The sequence below is a fragment of the Phaethon lepturus genome, unplaced genomic scaffold (genome assembly GCF_000687285.1).
Source record: "Phaethon lepturus isolate BGI_N335 unplaced genomic scaffold, ASM68728v1 scaffold16150, whole genome shotgun sequence".
Lineage (NCBI taxonomy): Eukaryota > Metazoa > Chordata > Aves > Phaethontiformes > Phaethontidae > Phaethon > Phaethon lepturus.
In genome coordinates, this window is record NW_010512769.1 from 9,138 (window position 1) to 34,596 (window position 25,459).

General features: G+C 39.1%; 1 protein-coding gene across 1 annotated transcript in view; it reads left to right on the forward strand.

Moving 5' to 3' along the window:
* Positions 1-3,379: 3,379 nt before the first annotated feature.
* The window catches only part of GAK (cyclin G associated kinase), a gene marked incomplete at its 3' end in the record, with an annotated part of 44,987 nt that continues 22,907 nt past the window's right edge, over positions 3,380-25,459 (forward strand). The window contains exons 1-10 of the mRNA XM_010288137.1: positions 3,380-3,437; positions 4,871-4,930; positions 7,189-7,303; positions 7,736-7,878; positions 9,632-9,757; positions 10,909-10,998; positions 16,547-16,682; positions 17,276-17,388; positions 17,960-18,071; positions 20,168-20,291. Of these exons, the coding sequence (XP_010286439.1) occupies positions 4,928-4,930; positions 7,189-7,303; positions 7,736-7,878; positions 9,632-9,757; positions 10,909-10,998; positions 16,547-16,682; positions 17,276-17,388; positions 17,960-18,071; positions 20,168-20,291 (962 nt within the window). The remainder of the gene's footprint in view (positions 3,438-4,870; positions 4,931-7,188; positions 7,304-7,735; positions 7,879-9,631; positions 9,758-10,908; positions 10,999-16,546; positions 16,683-17,275; positions 17,389-17,959; positions 18,072-20,167; positions 20,292-25,459) is intronic.

Below are 25,459 nucleotides of genomic sequence, written 5' to 3' on the forward strand. Positions count from 1 at the left end.
AGTCTCACCAGCTTTGAATTTGACTTAAGCAAAATCTTAGTTTGGACACTTTGTATGCAGATTTCACTGGATTTCTAGAAAAGGTCAATTATGCTTCAGTTAAAGTTAAATAGCTGTGCTTTAACCTAAGCAAAGCTTGTATTAACTTGTGTTGTTAACAGGAATTTATAATTTTTGAATGGTTTGCATTGCTAGGCCAAAATGAACATTTATGATTTTCAGTGAGTATTGAAACATACAACTGGTGTATGTTTTGAAGTTATGAAGCTGAATATAAAATTGCCTTAGAATCCTAGTTAGCAATTAAGAGGACTGAAATTAATTTTTTCATTTGGAAATGAGTTTCATTTAAGTGCAACAAAAATTACTTAAACTTCAGAAGCCTTTCTGAGGTGGTTGCAATGTTGTGATTCTGTTAAAAAACCCAGGCTGTTCTATTGAAATGGACTTGTGTAGCTTTCATAAATGTAGTTGAGTTTTAAGCATGAATTTTGAGATTATTTGTGAACTGAGAGTGAAAATTTCAGGCAACTGTGAATGTGTCTAGAGTTTTGGGAGGACTGCATGATGACCAGCACTTATGTGAAAATTTGAAATATATCTTTTTTGAAGACATACTATAATCTTTTTTAGTGCGGTAAACTAATTACTCCTTTAACTCCTTTGTACTCAGTGTCAACAGGATTAAGCTTAGCCATAGTGTGAAACTTGGTCTCTATTTTAAGCATTTCTTATATTGGAGGAAGAGTTTTCAGGAAAGCGTATGAGTTGAAATAGTTGGAAAGGTAGCAAGGCCTTTTTCAGAGTTTGGGTCACCTTGGTTGTTAGTCAGATCTAAGCTTGGAAATGGGGGATTGAATTGATTTGATGAGTTAATTCTGATGCGTAGGTTCTTTCACTTGTATAATTTCCAGGAGGGCATTTGATGCATTTGAATGAAGCGTGGTTATATTTTGCGGTGCATGTATGTGGGTCTGTGGATGCTTGTATTTGTAGAGGTACTAGCAAGCTGTATGCTTGAAATGCAGAGTAGACTTACTCCATTCCAGGCCTGGTACAACCCTTGGCAGTGTACACAGCTGAGCTGAGCTTGCAGAAAACTGTTCACTGGTTATTAATTATTAATCTGGGGTGCCTCTGTCACCATTTCGCTCTTAAGTGCCTCCCAGAAAACTAACTGTGACGTAACTTTGTACTAGAAACTTGCGCTGTCCTGAAGGCTATAATTTTGTAAATCAAAGCATATGTTTTCAAGATGCAGCTTGCAAGGTTATCAGAATAAAATCAAAGAAATATGTATCAAGATGAATGTAAAGACTTTCTTCTGTAGGACCATCAGTACTTTCACCATGTAGAAGCTCTGTGGGATCTGTGTAGGGCAAAGACATGCAGACAGTAGCTCTGGTGCAGTGGCTGGTGTACACTGGTGTAGGGACTTAAAACTCACTGGGACAGTGGACTCTGAAGCCTGGGGCCTGCCTCTGAATGTGAATAGGAAACTGGTTAGGTTCCCAGAACATGGCTTCCCAGCTCCCAGCTTCAGTAGAAGGATGACTCACAGATTTTCTTGCGTGTTTTGCCAGCTCTGTGAAATCTGTAAACTGTAGTCATAACTGATCAGCATTGCCCAGAACCATGTTCTTCTTGCATATGTTCAGAATGGAGAAAAGTGTCATCAGGTAATACTCTTAAGATGGTGGTAAGTGCAGATTGTCCCATCAGTGCCCGAAATGCTGATTGTAATTACTGATCAGGACACTTGCATTGGGGGCTTTAGAAAAGCTAAGGGAACTTCCTATCCTGCGAAGTACTGAACCTGATTTTACAGAATGTGTCTGAGTAAATATATAAACACAATGCATGCATGGGTAATGTTTGCTGGGACTGAACTGCAGCCCTTGCTGTCTGTCATTTTCGGTGTTCTCATTGATAATTTTAACTCTTCTATGGTGCACTATTTACACTCTTTTCCTTGTCCTCCCTGCAACTGGGACCTTGGTTTTGCTGTTTCTGTGTAAAATTCTCCTTTAGATACCAAAAGCAAAGGCAATATCCAGGAGCTTGTAACTTACTAGTTTCATGTTGTGATTGCTATTGGGAAAGTAATGATATGTGGGCAGTACCATTCAGGAGTCTTGGAGAACAGTGATGGTCAATTGCCATGTAAAATTTTTGAGAGTACTTCTTGAAAAGCCTTGTATTTGATTGAATTGCACAAAGCAAATACTGTGTTCCCTTCAGCCTGATGTTAGTATTCCTCATCCACAGAGAGGGTATTGGCTAGTAATGTGACTGTACTGATTTGGATCCTGCATCTTTTAAAAGTGCCTTGTCAACTTGTTTTTTTGTCTGTGGTGTTTCATTCATCAGTTATATTACTCTTAGCCTTTTTGACCAGTAAAATTTTGTAGTTTGCTGACATCTTCTATGCTTATTCTCCAAATCGTTGCTAGAGAAGACATTGCAAAGTAGTTCAATGAAAATAGAGTTTATATTAAAGGAGTAGAAGGCAAATCATGGAAGTTTGTCACTTTGGCTGTTAATCTACTAGAGATGCTTCGCAGTAAACGGAGTGCATATATGCAACCACACTGTTGGTCTAACCACAAGGACAACATTCCCCCCCAAAATGGAAATGACACCAGGATCTTTAAAATGGCGTAGAACTGTACAAATATGTTCTTTTGATACAGTTAGTTTAACATAATTAGCAGTTGAGAAAACTTAGCAGACCTGTACCTTTTTCTCGGTCTTTTTTACTTTGTAGAAATTTGCACAGTGTTCTTGAGCAAAGTGGTAGTATTTGATGAAATAGATACTCTGACAAAAGGAGTTTGAAGGAAAATAATGTTGTATGGAGTGACAAATTGCAATTTAGCAACAGCATCACCCTTATTGGGTGTGTACTTCAGTGCTTGAAAACACTTTCTGCTTTTAATATGAAGCTTGAAGCATGGCAATTATCCTAAAAGTATGAGGAGGTGTATACTTAACATTTTATCTTCCATGGAAATTGCTATTTTTATAGGAACACTAACAGTGTAAACCCAAGAATTAGTTTAATTCAAATAATTAGGTAATATTGTCTGTACTGAATCTTGGTTTTATAAGGACCCGCATTAAAAAATTGCGTTGTGGGGAATCTGCATGTGCAGACTAACAAAAGGCAGGAAAGTAACAAAGTCAGTGTGCTTCTGGCATGTATAAAAGAAAGGAAGAGAGTATCTTAGATTCCTGGCAAGCCACTGAATATCACGTATACTTCTTACATTCAGAAAAGCATCTAAATTCATGTATTAGCTCTGTTAGACTTAAAAAGAATGATTTATCTGAATGTTGAAATAAAAACTGACTTAATGTACCTTCTTCTTGTAGGTGGTTTTGCTTTTGTGTATGAAGCTCAGGATCTTGGAAGTGGCAAAGATTATGCTTTGAAGGTAAAATGAATTTACTTCACTACAGATTTATAAGGTCTGTCTTTTTGCTTGATGCTTTAACATGACAGTTAGTCCTTGATGTACGCCACTGAACAAGTCATTTGGAAAAATCCACAATGATGAAGTGGTGTTTGTAGCACACTGTACTTATATTTAGAGTCGTCATTCCTTTTAGAACCCTGCATTTTATACTTAGATGTCAAAGATGGGAATTGCTCTGTTAGGTACTACTGCTGTTTGTCTTCATTTGGTCTAGAAATTCATTACCCTGCCCCAAGCATTTTGTTGCATGGGTAAAAAGAATCTTCCCTACTTACCTGAAGTGGCGTACAGGATTTTTTCACCCCTCAGAAGCAGATTTAGCCTGGTGGTTAGCATACCTTTATACTTCCAGAGTAAGTTTCATCAGTATTAAAAATAATGTTCCACAGTTTGACTCGTTGATCAAACATTCAGCCTCGTGCTTTTCAGAGACACTCTGCTGGATTATTGTTTTCTGAAGGCTTCTAATAGTTATGTAACAGCTGAAAAACTGAAGTCTTATGGAAAGGACAATAAAGTGAAGTCATTTACTTTGCCGTATTTTGCTGCTAAAAAAGTCATGGCACTTGTGTTCACTACAAAATAACTTCATTTTTGGAGTAGGGTTGTTATGTGGCTGTATCAGTGCAAAGACATCCATCTTGAAGAGAAAGTGAGAAGACTAGTAGTCTAAAAGGGTGGGAGAGATAAGATGGCATTATACCACTGGTAATGACTTGGACTGGTTTTTGACTTTCATACCACACGCTACAGTAACAAAACATGTGACCAAACCCATATAGTGTGTTCAAAATGTCATCCAGAAGTAGCCTCATTTAAAATAACAGATGGAAGGTGAACCATTACTGTACTCCCTCTGTTTTGTAAGACTGGTGGCTTGTAGCAAATGCTCAGATTGATTCTAGGCAAATGTTGACTCAATACGAGCAATACGGAAATAGCAATGCTTAATTTTACTGCTGATTACTTGGGTACCATTGAAAAAGTTGGGCTATGTAATTTGGAATAAGTTTTATTTGGAGTGGGTTGAAGATTGTTACAAATTATTTGACGTGAAAGATGAATCTTTTCTTGTCAGGGCATAATTCTGTAGCCAGGAGACTTCAGTGTTTTATGCAACAGAAAACTATCAGAGCAGTTACTTTACGAGTGTCAAAAGTTATGATGGCTCACTTATTGCTAAACCTGAACAGTACAGGTAGCTGAAAAACTGGGTGTCGTATTTATGGCAGTATGTACAAATGTACAATAAGCCCACTTTTTTTACTGTCCCATCACAGTTCCTTTGGTTTTTGACTATAAGTTATCCTTTGTGTTTTGGAAAAAAAATCTGTGCACTGTTTTTCTGTAAGTTATAATAACTATATCTTAATTATTCTGTTTTCTGATAGCGATTGTTGTCTAATGAAGAAGAAAAGAACAAAGCCATCATTCAGGAAGTTTGTTTTATGGTATCCTTTTCTGGAACATATTTTTATGTTTGATATTAGGCAATTTAATGGAAACATTTCTGAGAAACAGAGGACTGCTTTACAGTTTCAGTTATTCCTATGCCATACACTGCTTAAGAGGACTGACATTCTGAGGAAGGTCTGGGTTCCTGGTTTGTCATGAGTCTGGCACCAACATCCAGCAAGTTTAGTTATTCAAAAATTACGGGAATTTAATGTGTGCAGATAACTTTTGTAGCTAGTGTAGATTTTGTCATGTACTCTGTCTAGCAAGAAATGAAATTCTTATTTGGGCTTTCTTGCAGTCCTGTGACTGTGGTCAAAAGACCTTTCGTCTATTCAGATGATACTTAGATCTTAAGTAGACTTCCCTCACGTGCACTGGGTTTATTGCCTTTTTGACTACACAAAACTTTGCTTGTACTCTCAATGTTTCTTAATTTCTGCCTCAGATGCATCTGGCGTTAAAAAGTAATACTGAATATTAAAGGAGGGAATTTGAGTAGAATCATAGAATCACAGAATAGTTGGGGTTGGAAGGGCCATTTAAAGGTCATCTAGTCCAAACCCCCTGCAATGAGCAGGGACGTCTTCAACTAGACCAGGTTGTTCAGAGCCCCGTCCAACCTGACCTGGAATGTTTCCAGGGATGGGGCATCTACCACCTCTCTGGGCAACCTGTGCCAGTGTTTCACCACCCTCATGGTGAAAAATTTCTTCCTTAGATCTAGTCTAAACATACCCTCTTCAGTTTAAAACCATTACCCCGTGTCCTATCACAAAAGGCCCTGCTAAAAAGTCTGTCCCCATATTTCTTATAAGCTCCTCTTTAAGTACTGAAAGGACTTAAGAATACATACATCAGAAGCAGGAAGCAGATGTTTCTCAGTGTCGTTGCTGTCCTTTTTGTCTTCAGTGATGTTAGATGGTAGGTTATAATGTAATCTCAGAGTGTTTTCAGTTTTTGGCTTTAGTAGACTCAGTATTTGCTCCCCAGCACCTGCTCTAAGACCCTCAGTTTGTTTCAAGAGTCAGTGAGAAGCTGTGGTATGCTGTTTTGTTTTCCACTCCGACTATTCAGCTTCATTTTGAGTTACGAGGCAAAACCACTGATCTTCATTTAAGCTACTCACGTATTTCTTTTTATGATTACTGGCTTGTTGAGCAAAATCTTACACTAAAAACTGTTCACTAGATGTACACTTGCAAAGAACGGACTACCATAGCGCTATACATTTTCTAGCTACTCTGACTACATCTTGCCAGGAGTGAAGAACTGCATGTTCTTTGGATGTTTTTTCACAACTGAGGTTCATTAAAGCATATGTACGACATGAATGAGGGTTAACTGTTGCTAATGTACCAAGATATAACTGTGAAACTGAATTAATTCCTGCAGCTCTGAGAAAAAGGTTGTGAAGAGATGCATAAGGTGTAAAACAGTACTTTGGATTCATTCTAATCTAGTGGATCCAGCTTGCCCTTTTTTTGTAGCTTTGCTATACTTATGATGTCTTTTTCTTTTCAGACTTGGTGAATGCATCTTGTAAATAGTGTGTATTTGTCTCATAGGCATGAGTCTTAGTATATGAGCACAGTGATACACATCAGGGCAACACAAATAGGCATGATGCAATGTAACTTCCAGGCAGGGAACTTACATTTTACTCTCCTTCACATAGTTCAAAAAAATGATACCTTGGATTTTTTAACTGGAAGTGAAACATGACAAAGGTTTAGTATGAAGCGTTTTTACTAATGATGGCAGGATAAGTAAGTCCTTGCTCTTTTAGAGCTTTTATTTGTTTTGAATTTTATTTTAATTACTGAAATTGAAGCATAACATACTTGCTTTGAAAATATAGGTGTTGATTCCATAGCCCTTTTTTGATCAGCCAGCTCGAGAAGCAGCTGATAATTAAAAGGTCTCTCTGCTACTTGTGTAATGCCTTGCAGTCATTGTCAAAAAACAAAATAAAGTAACTAGACCTGTTATGAAGTCCAGTTTCCTCAGAGCCTTAATCACAAGGATTTTTTAAAAATGTTTTGACTTTTCGTTATATTACTTTCAGTGGCTTCTTTTAAGTCTGTTTTTTTCAGCTGAGGCATGGTTTCCCTGTTCTGCTTAGTATTTTAATTGCAGTTGTAATGCTTTTTGTGGTTTTAAGCTAACATTGCAAATGAGATGTCTGTGAACTGCTGTATAAAATAGTATGAATAAACTTGGCAGTCATCTTCCTTGAACATGTTATCTCCAGAAAAAACTTTCAGGTCATCCAAACATTGTCCAGTTCTGCTCTGCTGCATCTATAGGAAAAGAAGAATCGGACACGGGACAGGCAGAGTTTCTTCTGCTTACGGAGCTGTGTAAAGGTAAACTTTATTTCTTTTCCAGCAGTGCATGTTGCTTCTGACAGCTGTTTTGCACAGGGTGCTTCACAGCTTAGAAGCTTTGAAAGCCTCTTAAAGGTAGCATAGTTCAGTGGAGGTAGATTTCAGCTTCATCTTTTATAGGATAAGCATCAAGTTCTTTGAGGCTGAAGTTCAACTTCATCTTAAATATGGGATAATCATTAAGTTCTTTGTTTGAGACTACTCAGAGGAAAAAAGGAGGAATAGTTCCTTAGAACACCATTTTCTTTGGCACTGCAGTCGGTGTGGATTTGCCATTTTCAGAAGATCCATCTAATATTACAACTCAAGGCTATAAATGTTCCTTGATAAGAAGAGTGTCTATTCATGCCAAGCTTTCAGTATTTGTGGTCTTCTGTGTGCACTTATGTGAATTTCTTTGATTTTCTGCAGGACAGCTGGTGGAATTCTTAAAGAAAGTAGAATCCAAAGGACCTATCTCCTGTGACACAGTTTTGAAGATCTTTTATCAAACCTGCAGAGCAGTGCAGCATATGCATAAACAGAAGCCTCCAATTATCCATAGAGATTTAAAGGTGTGTTACAATATTTATTTAAATGCTGAATTTTTACAATTCTTTCTTACTACAATCAGGAGCCAAACAGGGATCAGTTAGTGATGCTGCCCTTCCCAGAAGGATGAACTTAGATCAGCAGCATAAAAACCTGTAGGTCAGAGTTTTGAGCCAACCTCAAAGGAGACCTGAGATGCTAGTGTAGCTTTTTTTGGCGGGTGGGTTGGCTGGGGGGGACACACAGGCAGGCAGTAGAGTGGAGTCCTGACAGGTTTTTCTCAATTATTTTGACTAAAAGTATAAGGATTTGTGAACTTCTAACAGTGCAGCTTCCGAACAAGTTCACCTTCGTAGTGGTGGCTGCTTCTGTCTTCCTGTGGTTTCCTTTTCTTGCTTGTCAGTGTAGTTCATTCTTGTTCCTGAACCCCTTTGGATGAAGTTCTCACTTAAAATGCGTCTAATCAGCACTGGAAGAAACCAGCTAGTTAGAGTTGTAAAAATTCTAAGCAAGTTAGAGGGTGATTTGTAAAACAGCAGTGCTTCTCTGACATTTTAATTGTCTGAATTTGATCTTTTCAGGATTTGCCATGCAGCACACAGCTAGTCTGTATAACACAGGTTGTAGTGCCTGTTAAAATCTGAATAATCAGATGGAATGTTTTACATTATTAGCAACCTTTACCAAAGCACAAAAACAGAACATATGTGCACAGAAGCTTGATCTCTGGTCCTGCTGTGACCATTTTTAGTGTATAAATTTAAATTGGTGTTGAATGCCCACCCCTCTTATTGTATATGAAGATAAGCAAAGGTTATCCAACAGAGAAGGGAATTCAGATTGCTTATTGAGATTGTTACTCTAACCATATCATTAACAGAGCTTACGTCTTCCTGTAGGTTAATCAAAATTACTTTTATGGTGGAAGAAGTTGGAAGGGGCATGTGTAAGGGAGGCTAGTAGGCTGTTCTGAAAACAGGTTTTGCAGAAGAAAGTCCAGAAATGTTACGGTTTCAAAGGGAAAGGGGAGACAAACCTAGTTAACTGAAGTGTGGTGTTATAACGTTATTCATTTGCCTCTTAACTTTTACACCTTTTCCTGACTTCATACAGAGATAAAAATTTTCAGCCTTTTGTGGTTATGACCCCACAATACTTCTGCCCAATACCTACTTTTACCCTCCCCTTAAGTTTCTTCCCCATTTTACTTAGCAATCCAGTTTGGATTTTATGAAGTAGAAAAATGAACTATTCAGGCAGCACATGGTCCTCAAATAGCTGGTTTCTGTCTCTGCCCAGGGTCACGGCACCTCTTTCTGTGTGTCTCCTGGCAGCCTGCTTCTCTACTAGTACCTTCCTGTTTTGCATCTACAGCAGTTCTAACCTCCAGTCCGCTGCAATTAAGCTAACAGTGTTCAGTTTTATGCATGAAGATACTTGGATTCCAAGATAACTGCTTCTGCAAGTGGTCTTCTGAAAAACTGGCCTCTTAGACATCAAAGAAATTATTTTTTTTTTTTCTCCCTGCGGTTTATTTCTTGTTCTCTTGAATGTTTCCTGCTTGTAGTGTTTTTGGTGCTTCCTTTTAAAAATTGGCTGTATTACTACCATATACTTCTACAGTACTCTCTGAAATCTTTGTGTTCCTATAAACAATATTATGGGCTAAAGTGAGTATTTTTATATATATGCACAAATGAGTTGATGTTTAAAAGCATGTATGTTAGTGTACAGAAAAAAGACATTTTTACATTATTCTTCTACCTTTTTTTGAAGGTGGAAAACTTGCTTATTAGTAACCAAGGGACGATTAAACTTTGTGATTTCGGTAGTGCTACGACTATAGCTTACTATCCTGACTACAACTGGTCTGCACAAAAAAGAGCACTGGTTGAAGAAGAGGTGAGACTATTTTAATGTGATTAATCTTAATATCAACAATGGAGTCATTTAACTGTTAATATTAATGTGATATTGATTCATGGGACTTCCAAGATGACTGAAGATTTTCAGTTGTGGTGTTGTTTCTAAAGCTTTACTTTTGTATTTGTGTTGCCAGAGTTCAGACACTGTCTGCAGTTATCAGAGCTTGTGTTTTGTAGCTGCGTATACCAATGCTGCTTCAACTTGAGCAGTGTCCATTCTGCAATCTGGTGTGAAAATAGAAATGTTTACTAGAGCTTCTTCTAATTGCACTCTTGACAAGAAGTAAAAAAATTGGTTATGTCAAAGTGACTCCTACCTTCTCATCTGTTTTTCTCAGTTGAATGATACATAAAGAAGCAGCAGGTCCGCTCAGCGGAATTTGAATAGGCAGTATTGCAATGCCTTTAGGACTGCAGTGACAGTGTCAAGCATGCAGTGTGTTTTTGCAAAGTGTGTTTGTTCTTAGTTAAGAGTTGAGAGCAATGCTGGTAGATCTAATCTAATACATCAACTAGACTCAGACTTGTAAGTATAGAGAAATAGTGACACTTAAAATTCATGTGTGCCACTTCTGATATCATGAGTCTTTAAACTCCACCCGTGTTGGAATCCAGCATCCTTGGAGAGCAAGCCATGGGTTTTTGGAGAAGAAAAGATGGTGTTATACCACTGCCTTGTATATTCTATGCAAAAATATGGTAGAAAAAGTCTCTTCTCCTTGTGAACATAGCTTAACTCTTTGGATGTGTTTGCACTGTCATTAAGTGTGATGAGGAAGTCAGAAATACACACCGGAGCATGAATTAAGTTTTTGGTTTATTGCGGATTTTCTGTATTTGTGTTCATATTCCTCTTTGCCTCATGTAGAACAGTAATTTTATTTTACATGCTTTGTGGTTTGGAAGGACTCGAATATCACAATGTTACTTATTTGAGTACTACCCATCTTTATCCAGCCTTATATCAAAGCTGTTGTGACTATTGCAGGATTCAATTGATGGCTTCTGCCTTGACAAGTATTTCTGAAATTAATTTTCGAAGTGAGAATGCTATCCATTCTTCATGGAGAGCTGTTTCCTTGGTTGAATTATTCAAGTTTCTGTTTCAAGAAATTCTGTTTTCTGTAGATCACAAGGAATACAACGCCATTGTACAGGACACCAGAAATGATAGACTTGTATTCAAATTTCCCAATTGGTGAAAAACAGGATATTTGGGTAAGAAATTTTTCTCTTGCTGTATTGTAGCTTCTTATGTCATAGTGAAACTGATTTTGCAGTCTTCATGTTAATTTGTTGATTAAATAAATAAAAGCACCAAAACAAACATAGGATAGACTGTCTTATGTCAAAATAAACTTAAATGGTATGAACTGTGTATCTAAATATTAAAAAGAATGAGATGCAGTATTTGAGGTTTTCTCCCAGATCTAACTTGACTTCCACTGTGAGAGGCAATGCTAAATTTCTTTGACATTCAGTAGAATGTCAAAGATGAAACTGTTACCTAGCTTGATCTTGCCACCCTAGGGACAGAATACTTACAGTCCGTAGGTTCCCATTCTTGCCTTTCACACTCTGCCATGCATGTAATCCTGGGACAGCCTATTACTGAGTTGCAAATGGCTATGTCTAGGTATTGTGTCTGAATAAAATACTTACAGATAGCAAGGATGAGAACAACCCAGAGATCATTCATGCTTTGAAAGAATGATAAACTGTTAACATTCACTAAAAATCTGTAGCCAGAATTAAAGCTAAATATTAAATCCTCATTTGTAGCTTTTTCAGTTGTGTAATACTGCAGTAGTATTGAGGTACTGCCCAGTGATTTGTGCTTAGGGACTAAGTTTAGTGGATGTTTTTTAGAGGCAGATGTCAAGCTGTTTGGCTGTTACGTACGTTGGCAGTGTGTCAAAGGACAAATTGAGAAAATGTAATACTGGTACGTCAAAAGTTTTTCTTTTGAGTCTCAGAACGTCATTCAATTTCTTAATTTAGTTATAAGATATTGTGGAAACTCTTATTCAGCTTCTACAGCTGTTGGCGACTTTCCTCTGACATTTGAAGAAACACCAAGAAAAATACATTTTTCTGACCGTTTGGTCATTTCACATGTGTTAAATACTGTCAGTCTCTGGCAAGATTACATCCAGTTAAACACAAAGCTAGAAATGCATTTAACAAAAGCTTCACTCAAAAGCGCAGTTGCAATTTATTTTTTGTTTAGAATAACTGTCTGTTAGTGTTAACATGGTGGTTGTCTCCTCCTGTGTCTTTGGAAGATCTGTGCCATTTACCATACCTTTGTTGGAACATGTTTTGTGTTTTTTTCCTTTACACTCTGGGTTCAATGAAAACATGCAAAGTATTTGGCAATAGAATATGGCACTGTGTCAGGAAGCATAACTGATACTCTAGTTTGTGGTTAGGATAAACAAAACAGTTTTCTGAAGAAAGCAAGTAGGGTGAGTAACACTCATGGTTGCGGTCTGTGTGCTTGTGACTGCGAGCGTAAAAGCATAATGGAGATAAAAATGTCGTAGAACAGCAGCATAGATGAAACATTAGTTATCAACCACATAGACTCCACAATGGGAGTGCAATTTAGATATTGATTGTAAGATCAGAGGTTTTTAGGCTTGGCCAGCTGCTTTCTGTACATTTCCTGCCTAAGTCTAGAGATTGTCAGAAAATAAACACAAATACCTTTGTTCCCCATTTCTGGATTTAATGCGATTTCCTGAACTGAAATTCTCCATTGAAATTATCTTTTGGCTTGGAAGGGCCTTCACATGCTCCTACTCTTACAAATTTCTGAAAAAGCAGAATAGTGGGCTTTGGAATATGTTTGTTAAGGAGCAAAATTTCAAAGGTGGGTTGTCCTTACCAGTATCTTATGAAAAATTTTTCTAGTCAGTACAAGACATCTTGCAGATTTTAATTCTGTGTGAGCTTGAATGATCTCTTTAGATTTCATGTAGTTTAATTCTGTTCAGAAAGTACTTTGGTGTAATACCTGTGTGTCATCCTGCAGCTATACTGTAGAACTTTTCATCATTTGAAGTGTGCTGCATATTGCCTGAAGCTGGTCAGTGGAAAAATAAGAGCATTCTGATTTGTTTCAGACAATCACCCCCACCCCCCAAACACTACCACAACCTGCCCAAAACTCCACTGTCGTTTTACGAGAAGGTTAAAGTAGCTGCTGGTAAAGACCCAGTAGCAAGTCAAAAAGTTCTTAGTCATTTTTGGCCACTTTGTTATGCTGCTTTTTTACCTTCTGGCATGTGAGTGCACAGACTGAACCAGGCAGCTTCTGTAGAGGGACTGTCTGCAGCTTCAGGGCAATGTTGTGGGGAAATGGCTCTTCTCTTAAATGTATCCATGCTGAGGCTATGTGAATGGTGTTTGCTTTGAGGAATTGCCTTGCTGCAACCAGAATGGCTGTTTAGACAAATTGAATCATAATTGGTGTTTAAAATATTCAGAATATATTACTGTTACAATCCAAAGTTACAGATAAAGCAGAGGGGAATGAAAAACATTCTGTAGCAATTAAAGCAAAGAACAAATCTAAGTGCTCTCTTCTTTTCCTGTGTGTTCAGCTGATTGCCTTTGTGGTCTTCTCCTGTGTGTGGCTGTGGATGCTGTCTTCTGATGTGCTTGGTGTCTCAGACTGCAGAGGGTGTAGTTTCATTCCTCCAACGAAGTTATGATCTGCCTTCTTTGTAAACGGGCATTTCTGTGGCAGAGTAGCTGATATTTCCTGTACTCCCCTGCTGGATTAATTAATGTGGACTGTATGATGCTTCAGTGTGTACATGACACAGTTTTTTATCAACAGACTGACAAAAATGTACTTGCCTTACAATAATACAGAATTAATATATGCAGTTTATTTCTGGCCTTGGATTGAGAGACTCGGTATGTGTTTTAGAGTAACTAAATCTCAAACCTTTGAGACTTCAAATCTTTGAAACTGTTCTTGGCATAAATTGTCAACCAAGGAAGGTTGGAGACAGCGCATGCAGAGGACTGGAGGCAGTGAGCAGATTTCTTAGCTAATGTCTTCACTGGCTTGTTTTGTTTGTGGAGGCTATAAAAGCCTGTATGATCAAGCAACTAAGCTGGGGTTCAGAAGAAACTTTGAGGAGGAATTTTCCAGTGTGTTGTGCAAACATTTTCTTGGAGGTATTGGATGCTTTGTCATCAAACTTTAGTAGGCCAGATAGAACGTGGTTCTACTATAGTAGCATAACTCTGCCAGTGTTTCATATTTTAACTGATACGAAAAAATATATGTGAACTTACATTTACTTAAGTAACAGGTGAAATTATTCTAACTGATCCATAACACCTGGTCTATTCAGAGATTAGAATTCAAAACTGACTTCTGGTTTTGGTGGTTTTTGCCTTGTCAGGTTGCACAGGTCTCAAGTCTCAAATCCTGTTCTTGAACATATCTGGTGTTACAAGACTACTTATTTTTGTATATTGTGAAAATCATAAAATGGATTTATTCTAATGATTTTTTTAAAAAGACAGGAATAGGAGAATCCCTGAAACTGAAAATTTCCATGAAAGGGGAAAAAACTACCACAAATCTATTTAGGAGCAGTATTGCTGCTTGGACCTCTCTAATTGACATGCCAAGTGTTCTGTCCTCAGAGAAACATCAAGAATAATTATTTCTAAAAGAGTGTGAAGCTGATCTCCAAAGCCCTGGGAATATATAGAGTTGCATGAATCAGCGTTGATGATTGAAACCTGCGATTTGCAAGCAGTATTAGGAAACTTAATTTCATAGTCTAAAATTCTGCTTTAAATATCACTGCCTTGAATTAAAGATAGTACAAACAAGAAGAATCAGCCAATGGGTTCATGAATCGGAAAATTTGGATTTATAAACTTTTTTCAGTCTTTAGTAAGTTTTAGACTAAGAAGGTGGGTGCTAGAGAGCTCCTTTTGTCCACAGCTGTGGGGACCTTCCAACTTCCTGTAGGACCATGGTGCTATCTATCAAAGGATATGGGATAAGGTGTAGAGGTACAGCATAAGGTGTTTCTTTATCCTTGGGTCAATATCCTTGTATAAAATTGCAACACACCTTTGAGTCGTGGAGGAGGAAGAGGACAGAAGTATGCCATGGTCTGCTTGTGTCCCTGTCTGGGACTGTAACTGTCAGACTCCTGACATCAAGTAAGGCAGCCACCCTCTGTTGGTGGTGAGGGTGGCTGCCTCCATGCCTGGGGCTCTCCCAGCCTCATACCAAGCTTGTCCATTCCATGCCTCCCTGATGGCCAGGAAACACCCATCCTGGCCCAAAAATGCTGGCCACCACCAGTATTCTGCCCACTGATACAGCCGTTACAACACTAGGGCTAGTGCCAGGAGCTCAGTCCCAGGATACCCACTGAAAAAGGGCAGAGAGCTCCCTGGGCCTGTGGCTTTGGGGAGCTTCCAGCTCCCTGTAAGACCACAGTGGGGCAGGAGTTGGTGTTATCAGTACTGTAGACTGCTAACAACTCTCCAGCACAGTGGCACAGGAGGAAGTGGACGGGAGTGTGCTGTGGTCTGTTTGTTTCCCTGTCTGGACATTCAACTGTAGTACAAAGCAGCCACTTTGTCACCACTGGCAGCCCCTGCCACTGTGCCCTCCCCTCCCTACCCTTGCTTACCTGGCTGCTCATCAGCGTGCCTGGGCTGGCACAGCCCTTTTTATACCCATCCTGAGCTGCTGGTGTCACGAGCTACCAATGTTCTACTTGCTGTGACACCACCGTGACATCTGTATACTGCTCATTGGGTAAAAAAATGGATGGATGGCTGGGCCCAAATAATTGTGGTAAATGGAGTTAAATCCAGTTGGTGGCCAGTCACAAGTGTGTTCCCCAGGGCTCAGTGCTGGGGCCAGTTCTGTTTTAATGTCTTCATCTATGACCTGGATGAGGGGATCGAGTACACGCTCTGTCAGTTTGCAGAAAACACCAAGTTGGGTGGGAGTATTGATCTGCTTGAGGGTAGGAAGGCTCTACAGAGGGTTCTGGCCAGGCTGGGTTGATGAGCTGAGGCCAGCTGTATGAGGTTCAACAAAGCTAAGTGTTGAGTCCTGCACTTGGGTCATAACAACTTTGGGGAAGAGTGGCTGGAAAGATGCCTGGTGGAAAAGGACCTGGGGGTGTTGGTCAACAGCTGACTGAATATAAGCTGGTGGTGTGTCCAGGTGACCAGGAAGGCCAATAGCATCCTGGCTTGTATCAGCCAGGCCTGTATGGCCAACAGGACTAGGGAATAAGAGCAGCAAAGCTGGTGAAGGGCCTGGAGCATAGGTTCTGTGAGGAGCGGCTGAGGAAACTGGGATTGTTTAGCTTGGAGAGAAGGAGGCTGAGGGGAGATCTTACTGCTCTCTACAACCTGAAAGGAGATTGTGGTGAGGTGGCTTTTGGTCTCTTCTCCCAAGTAACAAGCAACAGGACAAGACGAAATGGCTTCACGTTGTTCCAGGGGAGGGTTAGATTGGGTATTAGGAAAAATGTCTTTACTGAAAGAGTGGTCAAACATTGGAACAGGCTGCCCAGGAAAGTGGTTGAGTCACCATCCCTGGACGTATTTAAAAGATGTGTAGACGTGGTGCTTAGGGACATGGTTTAGTGGTGGACTTGTCAGCATTAGGTTAACAGTTGGACTCTATGATCTTAAGGGTTTTTCCAACCTAAATGATTTTGAGATTCTATGAAATATTTCTGCCTTTATCTCTGTGTAGGCTCTGGGCTGTATCCTGTACTTGCTGTGCTTTAGACAACATCCATTTGAAGATGGAGCTAAACTTCGCATAGTCAATGGAAAATATGTCATGCCACAAAATGACACCTGCTATTCTGTGTTTCATGATCTCATTCGTAAGTTTACCATGTTATTTAATTTGATGTCTTTATGGATACATCTCACTATTGACGATGTCGTATTACCGATAGTTAAATGTTATTGGTATGTGATGGGGCAAAAGGTTAACTGCAGCAGCTGTCTTGTTTTATTAAAAATTTAATCCATTGTCAAAAAACTTGAAAAGTTTAGATGAAACTTTGGGTTTTTTAGTGCTGTTCCTTGTCTTGCTTAGGATCTGAATTAGACCATAGGAACAACTAGTGTTTTGATCTGATTTCTTTGAATTTGCTTTAGAGATTATATTCTTTAAATTTCAAATAGATTACTGGTAACTTTAATTTCAGTGCCAGAAATATGTCTACAGCTCCAACAGTATTAGATATAAACTTACTTCCGAGCTAATTCATTAATTAACTCTAAAGTGTATTCTTTGAAATATAGTAATACCTGTTATGACAGTGATATTTGGATGTGGATTTAGCAGTTGCTCTACTCTGTTAATGCGTTTGATAGCTTGTTGCTGGAGTCCTCTGAAGAAATGACTAATCTTTCCTCCAAGAAAAGCTCTGAAGGGTTTCTGTTACGTTGTCTGAATCTCCTTTTTTAGGCTCCACTTTGAAGGTGAACCCAGAGGAGAGATTGTCAATCAGTGAACTTGTGAATCAACTGCAGGAGATTGCAGCAGCTAGGAATGTGAATCCTAAATCCCCCATCACAGAGGTAAAGATTGTCTCATAAGGAGTATTACTGATTAGGTCTCCTTTCTCTCCTCTCTTACCCAGTGACTGTGAGTTTAGTAGCAGATGTCAGAGCAGGTCCCCTGTTCCTTAGTTTTTTGAAAATTTCACACTAACTTGTTTTCAAATTCACTTCAGTTTATCAGTGTCACTTGTAGGATCTTTGAAAGTAGGCCTTTTAGAGCACAGAGCTTGCATGATATTAAAGGAATCTAGTTGTTCTTAACTGCTTGTTGAAAAACTTCTCATGACCTTGGATCACTCTTTAGAATGCAGGTGCTGTTCGACATGTTCTATCTAATCATAGTTAACTTGCACAAAAAAAAAATCTAGTATAGGAAGGCACTGCCTACACTGATGTGAAACCCACTGAGGTGTCTTCTGTTTGCTTAATTTGTAAAATACTTCAAGTGAATCACTTAGTGCGTCTTAACTTCCTGGCTTTCTCCTGAGATTCAGCTTGCTTGTTCTCACCAAGTAAAAGTAATTTACAAAGCATAACAAGTTGGCTAAATTGGCAAGAAAATACTCATGGTGAGTATTAATCTCCTCAGCTCCTGGAGCAAAATGGAGGCTATGGGAACAATGCTCAGCCTCGGTCATCTGTGACTTCCATTTTACAGAGCTCGAAGCCAGCAGGACAGCTCAACAATATGTACAATGCAGGTAAGTGCAGAAAGAAACAGCAGAAAGAAACATCATCTTAGCGTAAAACCAACTGCATATGTTGTACGTGTGCAAAAAAAATCATTTTGGCATTTTAGACATTTTGCACAATTACTAGCTATTTTGCATTTATATCACTGTTTCTAACCTTCTTTTATTTTTTGCAGGGTTTGAATGTATATTGATACATGCAAATGTGAATTTCTCAAGGTCATTGCTGGGCAAGATAAATTGGGTTTCCTATGTAAAGCAATTGAAATCAAAATGCATTACTGACCTGTAGAGGTGGGAGAGTTGAAACAAGTGAACTTAAACTTAATGAAAGTGGTGGACACAATAAACAATAATGCTCCTAAGAACAGGAGCTGTAGATAAAGTAGTCTTCATATTATGACAAATGAATAAAAATTGCTTATTTTAAACCAAAAACTTTCTGATTCAATGAGGCAACTATACTTGAAAGTGTCTTGCGCAAAGAGGAGAATTTAAGAGGAATTTAAATTTAACTGTTAAAAATCTCAGAAGTGCTGTTTTTTAACTGAAACCTTGTTACTTTGTGGCAGAAGTTACTGCAATTAGTACATATCCTGAGTTTGTGCACAATATTGGATCCTTGGTGTAAGAAAGTGACAGTCGTCTTTTGCTTTCCAAGGGCTACTTACATCAGATACGTTACAGCTTAAAAAGATAGTAGCCATTCTGTGGCTTTTGGTATAACTTTATGCTTGGTCTTTTTGGTGTCTAATGGCTGAGGTAGGCCAATAAATGCAGAAGCACTTGCGGGGATTTTGACTATGGACCAGAGTAATTCATTAATACTAAGGAGTTACTGACCTGACATGTATTTATTTTAGCCTGTGAGAAGCCTGTAGGAGGAAGAAATGCTTCTGTAAGCATCTGGGGTTCACCTCTCCCTCCTCTCTCCCCCCAAAAAAGACTTCTGGTCCCCTTTTTGATAGTTTGAAGTGCATTGAACAGAGTGATCATAGTCTAAAGCTGTTTAGTTTCGTCACTTCCAAAAGACTCATGTCTGACAGCCTCAAAAGGAAAAAGCAGCAGCCTAAACTCAGTTTATTTGTTATCCAGTCAGAGGAGTTGTGGTTCTATGTGAGGAAAAACAGTAGTTGGACTGGAACTACTAAATTGTGTCAACTAAAACACATCTCATGACACAATTAAAAGCTGACATACCCATTCTGTAAAAATAGGTATTCCAGAGTTCATTCAGTTGAAAATATTTGCACTTAATAAAGAAAATGAGAAACTTGATACTTACTTGCATCTAATTTCTTATTAAAAGATAATTTCTGCATCCATCTTATCATATATCACATGTGAATATGGAACATTACAATTCATGTAGAAGGTATCAAGGGAATATTTCATATTGTATTCAATTTTCCTTCCAGCTTGATATTTCTTACTTGACATTACTTATGCTGAATTGGCAGTGAGACAGGGGATATTAATGTTTCAGGGAAACTTTTAGGATGGGGTAATATTTATTGCAGTAATGTTATCTGTATATCAATTTCCTTGGAAGAATCCAGCTTCCTAATAGGATTATAATCAAAAGGCTCTCTGGCCATCTGCTTTGTGCAAGAATGAGTACTGTTTGTTATATACAGTCGTGTTAATAGGGATGTTATGCTGGGATGCTGTGCTATCTGGGGATGTTGTGCTTAGAAAGTAACTGAATTAGGCCAGCTGCTTCTGAAACCCTGCACTGAAATGTCTCTGCTGGGGATGCTTAAGTAGATTTGCTAATGATAAGCTGCACTTTGAGAGTGATACTAAAAAAAGACAGTAATCTGCTGCACTGGCAATATGAAATAAATGCTTTACTTTCAGAATTTTTTTACCTTATTTTCTCTTAAATGCAAACAATCAATTAAACAAGTGTTAAGTAATTTACTTTGTGACCGCAGGAAGTACTATTTTTTTGCACGGGTCATAGTTAACGAGAACTTTAGAACTGTGAGCAAGGCATAGCCTGTATGTGCATTCACTTCCAGCTGCTTAGGCAACTTGCTTTAGTATGGAGCCCATTCCAGGATATGACTTAAAGTACAATTATTTTTATTCGACTACTCTAGGCCTGACCGTTGCGGAATGTGACCAGACTTATGGAGGGTTCTTTGATATTCTGAGGGGTGGAACAGAGCGATTTTTCACTAATATTAAGGATACATCTTCTAAAGTTATCCAGTCTGTGTCCAAGTGAGTAAAAAAAAAAAAAAAAAAAAAAAAAATATTAAAATTGTGCTGGTAAAAGTTCTAAATGAAAGATGAGGAGCTTATTCCAGAAATGATAAAATTCAGCATACTTTTCCAAGTATGAGCTCTGATAGCTGGTAGCTAGCCCTGAAGTTTTGTGAATGATAGTAATATAAAAGTTACTTTAGTAATCATGTACTAGAAATGAGAATTTTGGGGGCAGAAGCCTGTCCATAGGTACTACTTTCCCTGCTGTATTTTAGATTCTGAAAGCTTGGGCGAGATGAGCAGGTGGGGGCTGGAACAGGGTGGAGAGATATGGACTAGGGCTTGCATGGTTCAGAATGAATGAATTGACTTAGTAGATAGGGCCTCCATGAATAAGAGAGGAAGAAAAAGGTTGGAGTGGTGAACAGTACAAATAAAGGGAAAGGAGGTGAGAAGAAAAACTGCAGGGAAATAATGTATGAGCTCTTCTGCAGTTTAGTTTTCAGGTGGAATCCTATGCCCTCAAGGCAAAGCGAGAGGATCTGCAGTGTTTGTCTCCTTTGCCCTGCATTACTTGGAAGAATACTCCCCTGTTTTTATGTATGTGTTCTCAGATACCTAGTGTGTGATTCTTTTCATCAGATTTTCAGTCCCATTCCAAATGCTTCTAGTACCTTTATATGATCAATATTAATCAGTCTCTGATTCATAGATTTTTAACTCATAATAAAATTTTATGCAGTGTAAAAGTTTCTTCTTAATTCTAGGGAGAACAGGTAAGTCACTGCTGAATACCATAACTGAACTAGAGCTTCTAAAGGAGGGTTTGTGGCCCTTTAATTGGGATACTTCACAATGGCTTGTGAAGTTTATTGCTTGCAACATGTTTTTCTGTCACTGAGTGTTAACTTTTTCATAGTGCTGCTCTAAAATGTTTGTAATGGTCAGATAAGTTAGATCTGTAGATCTTGCACCTCTGTAGCCACTTCAAGTGCATTTTTAGCTGTTTGCTCTTACACTTAATTTGTCTAAACTTCCTGTGTGTGGCTTAGGCCAGGCACTCTATTTTCAAAAGGTAGCAAAAGCTATGCAGCTTTCGTTTGTCCTTAAGCTTTCTACACAAGCGGTTGACACAGTAGCATCAATCTTTTCACCCTGGGGTAACAACAGTGACTCAAGAGAAGACGAGGAGGTGTGCAAGGGGAATGAACTGTTGCATGATGAAAAGCGGTGACTTGTTAGCAGCTTAGGAGAACTATGGGAATTCCATGTATGAAGTAACATGATGAGCTACAACTTTTAAGCAACTGCTCTCCATTTTATTTTTGGCATGTGCTGTCTTGCAGGCCTCTGTTCTTTATCTCCTTGTACCTGCTACCTTCTGTGGAACTGATCTTCTCCCTTCCTCTTCAGTCCTACTTCTGTTCCTTTTGTGGTATCTTGTTAAACGAAATTTACTGTGTGGTAAAACATGGAAATATTCTGCAGATTCCTTGCCTTTGACAGCTCTACTATTTATAAACTCCAAGGTACTTAATTACTTGTCTTCAATTCTGCCAGTTTTTGCTTAGATTTAAGTCTTGCAGCAGAGAAATTACTTTTCTTCTTTTGACAGGTAACACTTAAATTCTTCTTTACCTTTGACAAAGTTATAAGCACTACTTTCCCATGCCTGTGTTCCTGTATTAGATCGTGCTCTGATACTATATTTTGATTGTACCTTACATTGGTTCTGCACTTCAGTTTCTTGTGCTCTTGCCTTCACAGGACTTTCTGGATTGTTGTGCCTCCATCAGTCAATTATGTTTGAAGAAGTTTCCTCTTCGTGCTCTTGCAAGTGGTTTCTTTCTTAAAGGCCACTGGAAGTTTTATTACTGTTTTGAATTTCATCTTGTGCCATTTTCCCTTTATCTAGTGGTGGATTAGGACTATCTAAAATTGTCTTTTTAATATGGAACGGCTTATTTTGTGCCTGCACCTTGTTTTTATTTCTCTTACCTAGCAGGTGTGTGTGGCTTTTTGCTTTGTGTGATTTCCTGTGGTTCCATAGTAAGTGTAGTGTTCAAGGAGTAAAGCAGTAACTGTACATCCAGCCACATTTGCAGAGCTTATCTGGCAGCTTCTGAAGTATACCACAGTGAGTACTTGCTGTCTGAAAAGATGCTGTTCAGTTCATATGCTCTTCTCAACAATTGTTTAGATTATGGTGATTGCTGAAATTAAGTCTTGCATCTATCTTATTCTTAGAATTCCTATGGTACTTCTGAACTGCTAGTTAGTGTTCTATGGATGAACTATATGTTTGGCACTTTAGTTAGAATCCCTTTTTGACAAAAATGAGATGGAACTTGAGGCTTGAGTCCTGCACAGAGCCCCGTGGCAGGATCATTTATGCCTTAAATTTGTGTAGGACATGAGGAACTGTAGGAATCCTCTAAGCTGCTTCAAACCTTATCTGGCATGACTGTTTACTTTGTGGTAGTGTTTGAGCCTCTGTGAGGAATGTGAGTGCTGTTGGAGACAGTTCATGTCTTGTGGAACTTAATAAATATTAGTCAGAGAAGTTCTTTACATCTTACTTGTATTAATTACAGAAAGTCACATGTGGGTATTTACTAGAATTGAGTAGCTTGTGAATGTAATTTGACCTGGTTTTGGTTTGTACCTCTTAATGGGTGGGAGTATTGTAATATCCAAATTAGATCAGAGCCACAGGCCTTTTCCAGCTAATGGGGGATACAGTACTTCCATGGTCTGTGATGGGTTGACAGAGGATTGTCAGACAGTGTATGTTAAGTCCCAAGGTTCATCATGAGGAGATCGGCCCCTCACAGATGTTTAGTCTGATTGAATAAGGGTTTATATTTAGGTGACTTGTGCACATCACCTCTGACAGAGCATGTGAGACTGTCAGAGTGTTGTTTAAGTTTTGCACTATCATAAACAAATCTTGGTTTTGTGGAGGACCCTCTGTCTTCATACAACTACCTTTTTGTTTTCTTGTGTTACCTATGTGGATTTGGTCATTGGGTTGGGGATTGAAAGAAAAGGAGGGAATGCACCAAGGACACAATTATGCTAGTGAGAACAAGTTGCTTCAATACTTATTTTCCAGATAATATTTAACCAATACTGAGAGAGAAACTCCACTAGTAATTTGCCAACATTCTTTAGTGGCCTTTAGTTCTGTAATTTTCATTCCATGATAAGTCTGTCATGTATTTTGAATCTTAACTGTATTTAACAGTTCATTGAAATGGCAAAACATGAATTAACATGAGCAATACTTAATGTTATGCAGGACCTGAAGTAGTCTCAGGTGTTTTAGCATTTAACACTCTTAGCATTTAACATTCACTATGCTGCTGAGGGTCCCAACACCGGGCTTGTGCATTCTTAAACTACTTATGCTTTAACGAAGCCGAAGTGTTTTTTGTTTGCATCTACTATGGGACATACCTGTTCCTGTCATGGTCATTCTCTGCCTTTACAAACTTGTGTTGTGGCTATAGCTGATGCTGTCAGGGGAGTGTGAGGATACCTCTTCTACTGTTGCATCCTTGACTGACTGCCTTTCCAAAACTCTTCAACCAATGTGAGAAGCAGACATTCTGGAAAAACTAAAATGCCTCTTCCTTGTTGTGCATTTTCCTCACCACGCTTAATGCATTCCTTGTGTTGGAGTCTGCAATCTCATTAGGTAGGCTTTCTCCTTCCTAGTAATAATTGCTTTTCTGAGTTGTGGAGTTATTTTATCTGCAGACAAACTTCTTTCTCACTGAATCCAAACTACAGTGGAAGAATTAGTGTTTTGTAGTTGCTACAAAAATTAGGGTTTTTTTCTTCTCTGTCGTAGATACATTCAAGTATTCAAGTTTTGGTCTCTTTGTTTATCCTAGTAAGTGAAAGTCCGAAAACTAAAACACATGTCACAGGCTACTAGGAACAGGGGAGTGAAAGAGGGCCATCTTGTTTGTACCACAGGCCACTTCACTTGCAGGTGTCACAATCTCTGTTGCAGATTCAGGTCGGGCAGAAGCAGTTTTATAGTTACATGAGAAAGAACACAGAGCAACAGAAGTTCAGCCCTCTCTTGATGCAAACTGACCAAAAAGAAAGTAGTAGGGTGTGTATACACATAGAGGAGATACGCACTGCTCTCTGAAGTGGCCAGATACAGCAGACCAGCGTCTGCGTAGAAGGCAACTTTGTTCCAGCAGATGTACCTGTGTGTGCCTGATAACTGCAGCCTGATAGTCTGATACTGATAGTCTGCAGCCACGTGGCTTCAGTATACCTCTGATCAGCTTGTCCACCTCTCACTTGTGACGCTGCTGTACCCCAACCAGCTTTTATGCTTATTAAGGTCTGCATCCACACAGCTTACAGATTCCCTGCCAAAAAACATACGTAAATGTTTAAGAATCCAGTCTTCACTGGTATTGAAAGGCAGCATGCAAAACTTATGATCAATCTTGTTTTGCTTTATCAGAACAGTCTGTTTCACCAAAGAGATTATGATCTAGTAATCTAGGGAACAGTTAGCTGCCTTTTATTGTGTTGGGTTTGTGTGGCAGGGTTTTGGTAGTGGGGGAGCTGCAGGAGTGGCTTCTGTGAGAAGCTGCTAGAAGCTTCACCTATGTCCAACGGAGCCAATGCCAGCCGGCTCCAAGATGGACCTGCTGCTGGCCAAGGCTGAGCCCATCAGTGATGGTGGTGGTGCTTCTGGGATAACATATTTAAGAAAGGGGGAAGAAAAATACTGGACTGTAATTGCAGCTGAAGAAAGGAGTGAGAATATGTGAGAGCAACAACTCTGCAACCACTGAAGTCAGTGAAGAAGGAGGGGGAGAAGGTGCTCCAGGTGCTAGAGCAGAGATTCCCCTGCAGCCCGTGGTGAAGACCACGGCAAGGCAGGCTGTCCATTTGCAACCCATGGAGGTCAACGGTGGAGCAGATATCCACCTGCAGGCTGTGGAGGACTCCATGCCAGAGCAGGTGGAGATGTCCTAAAGGAGGCTGTAACCCTGTGGGAAGCCCGTCCTGGAGCAGACTGCTGGCAGGGCTTGTGGACCCATGGAGAGAGGAACCCATGTTGGAGCAGGTTTGCTGGCAAGACTTCTTGTAACCCTGTGGGAAGCCCACACTTGGAGCAGTCTGTTCCTGAAGGACAGCACCCTGTA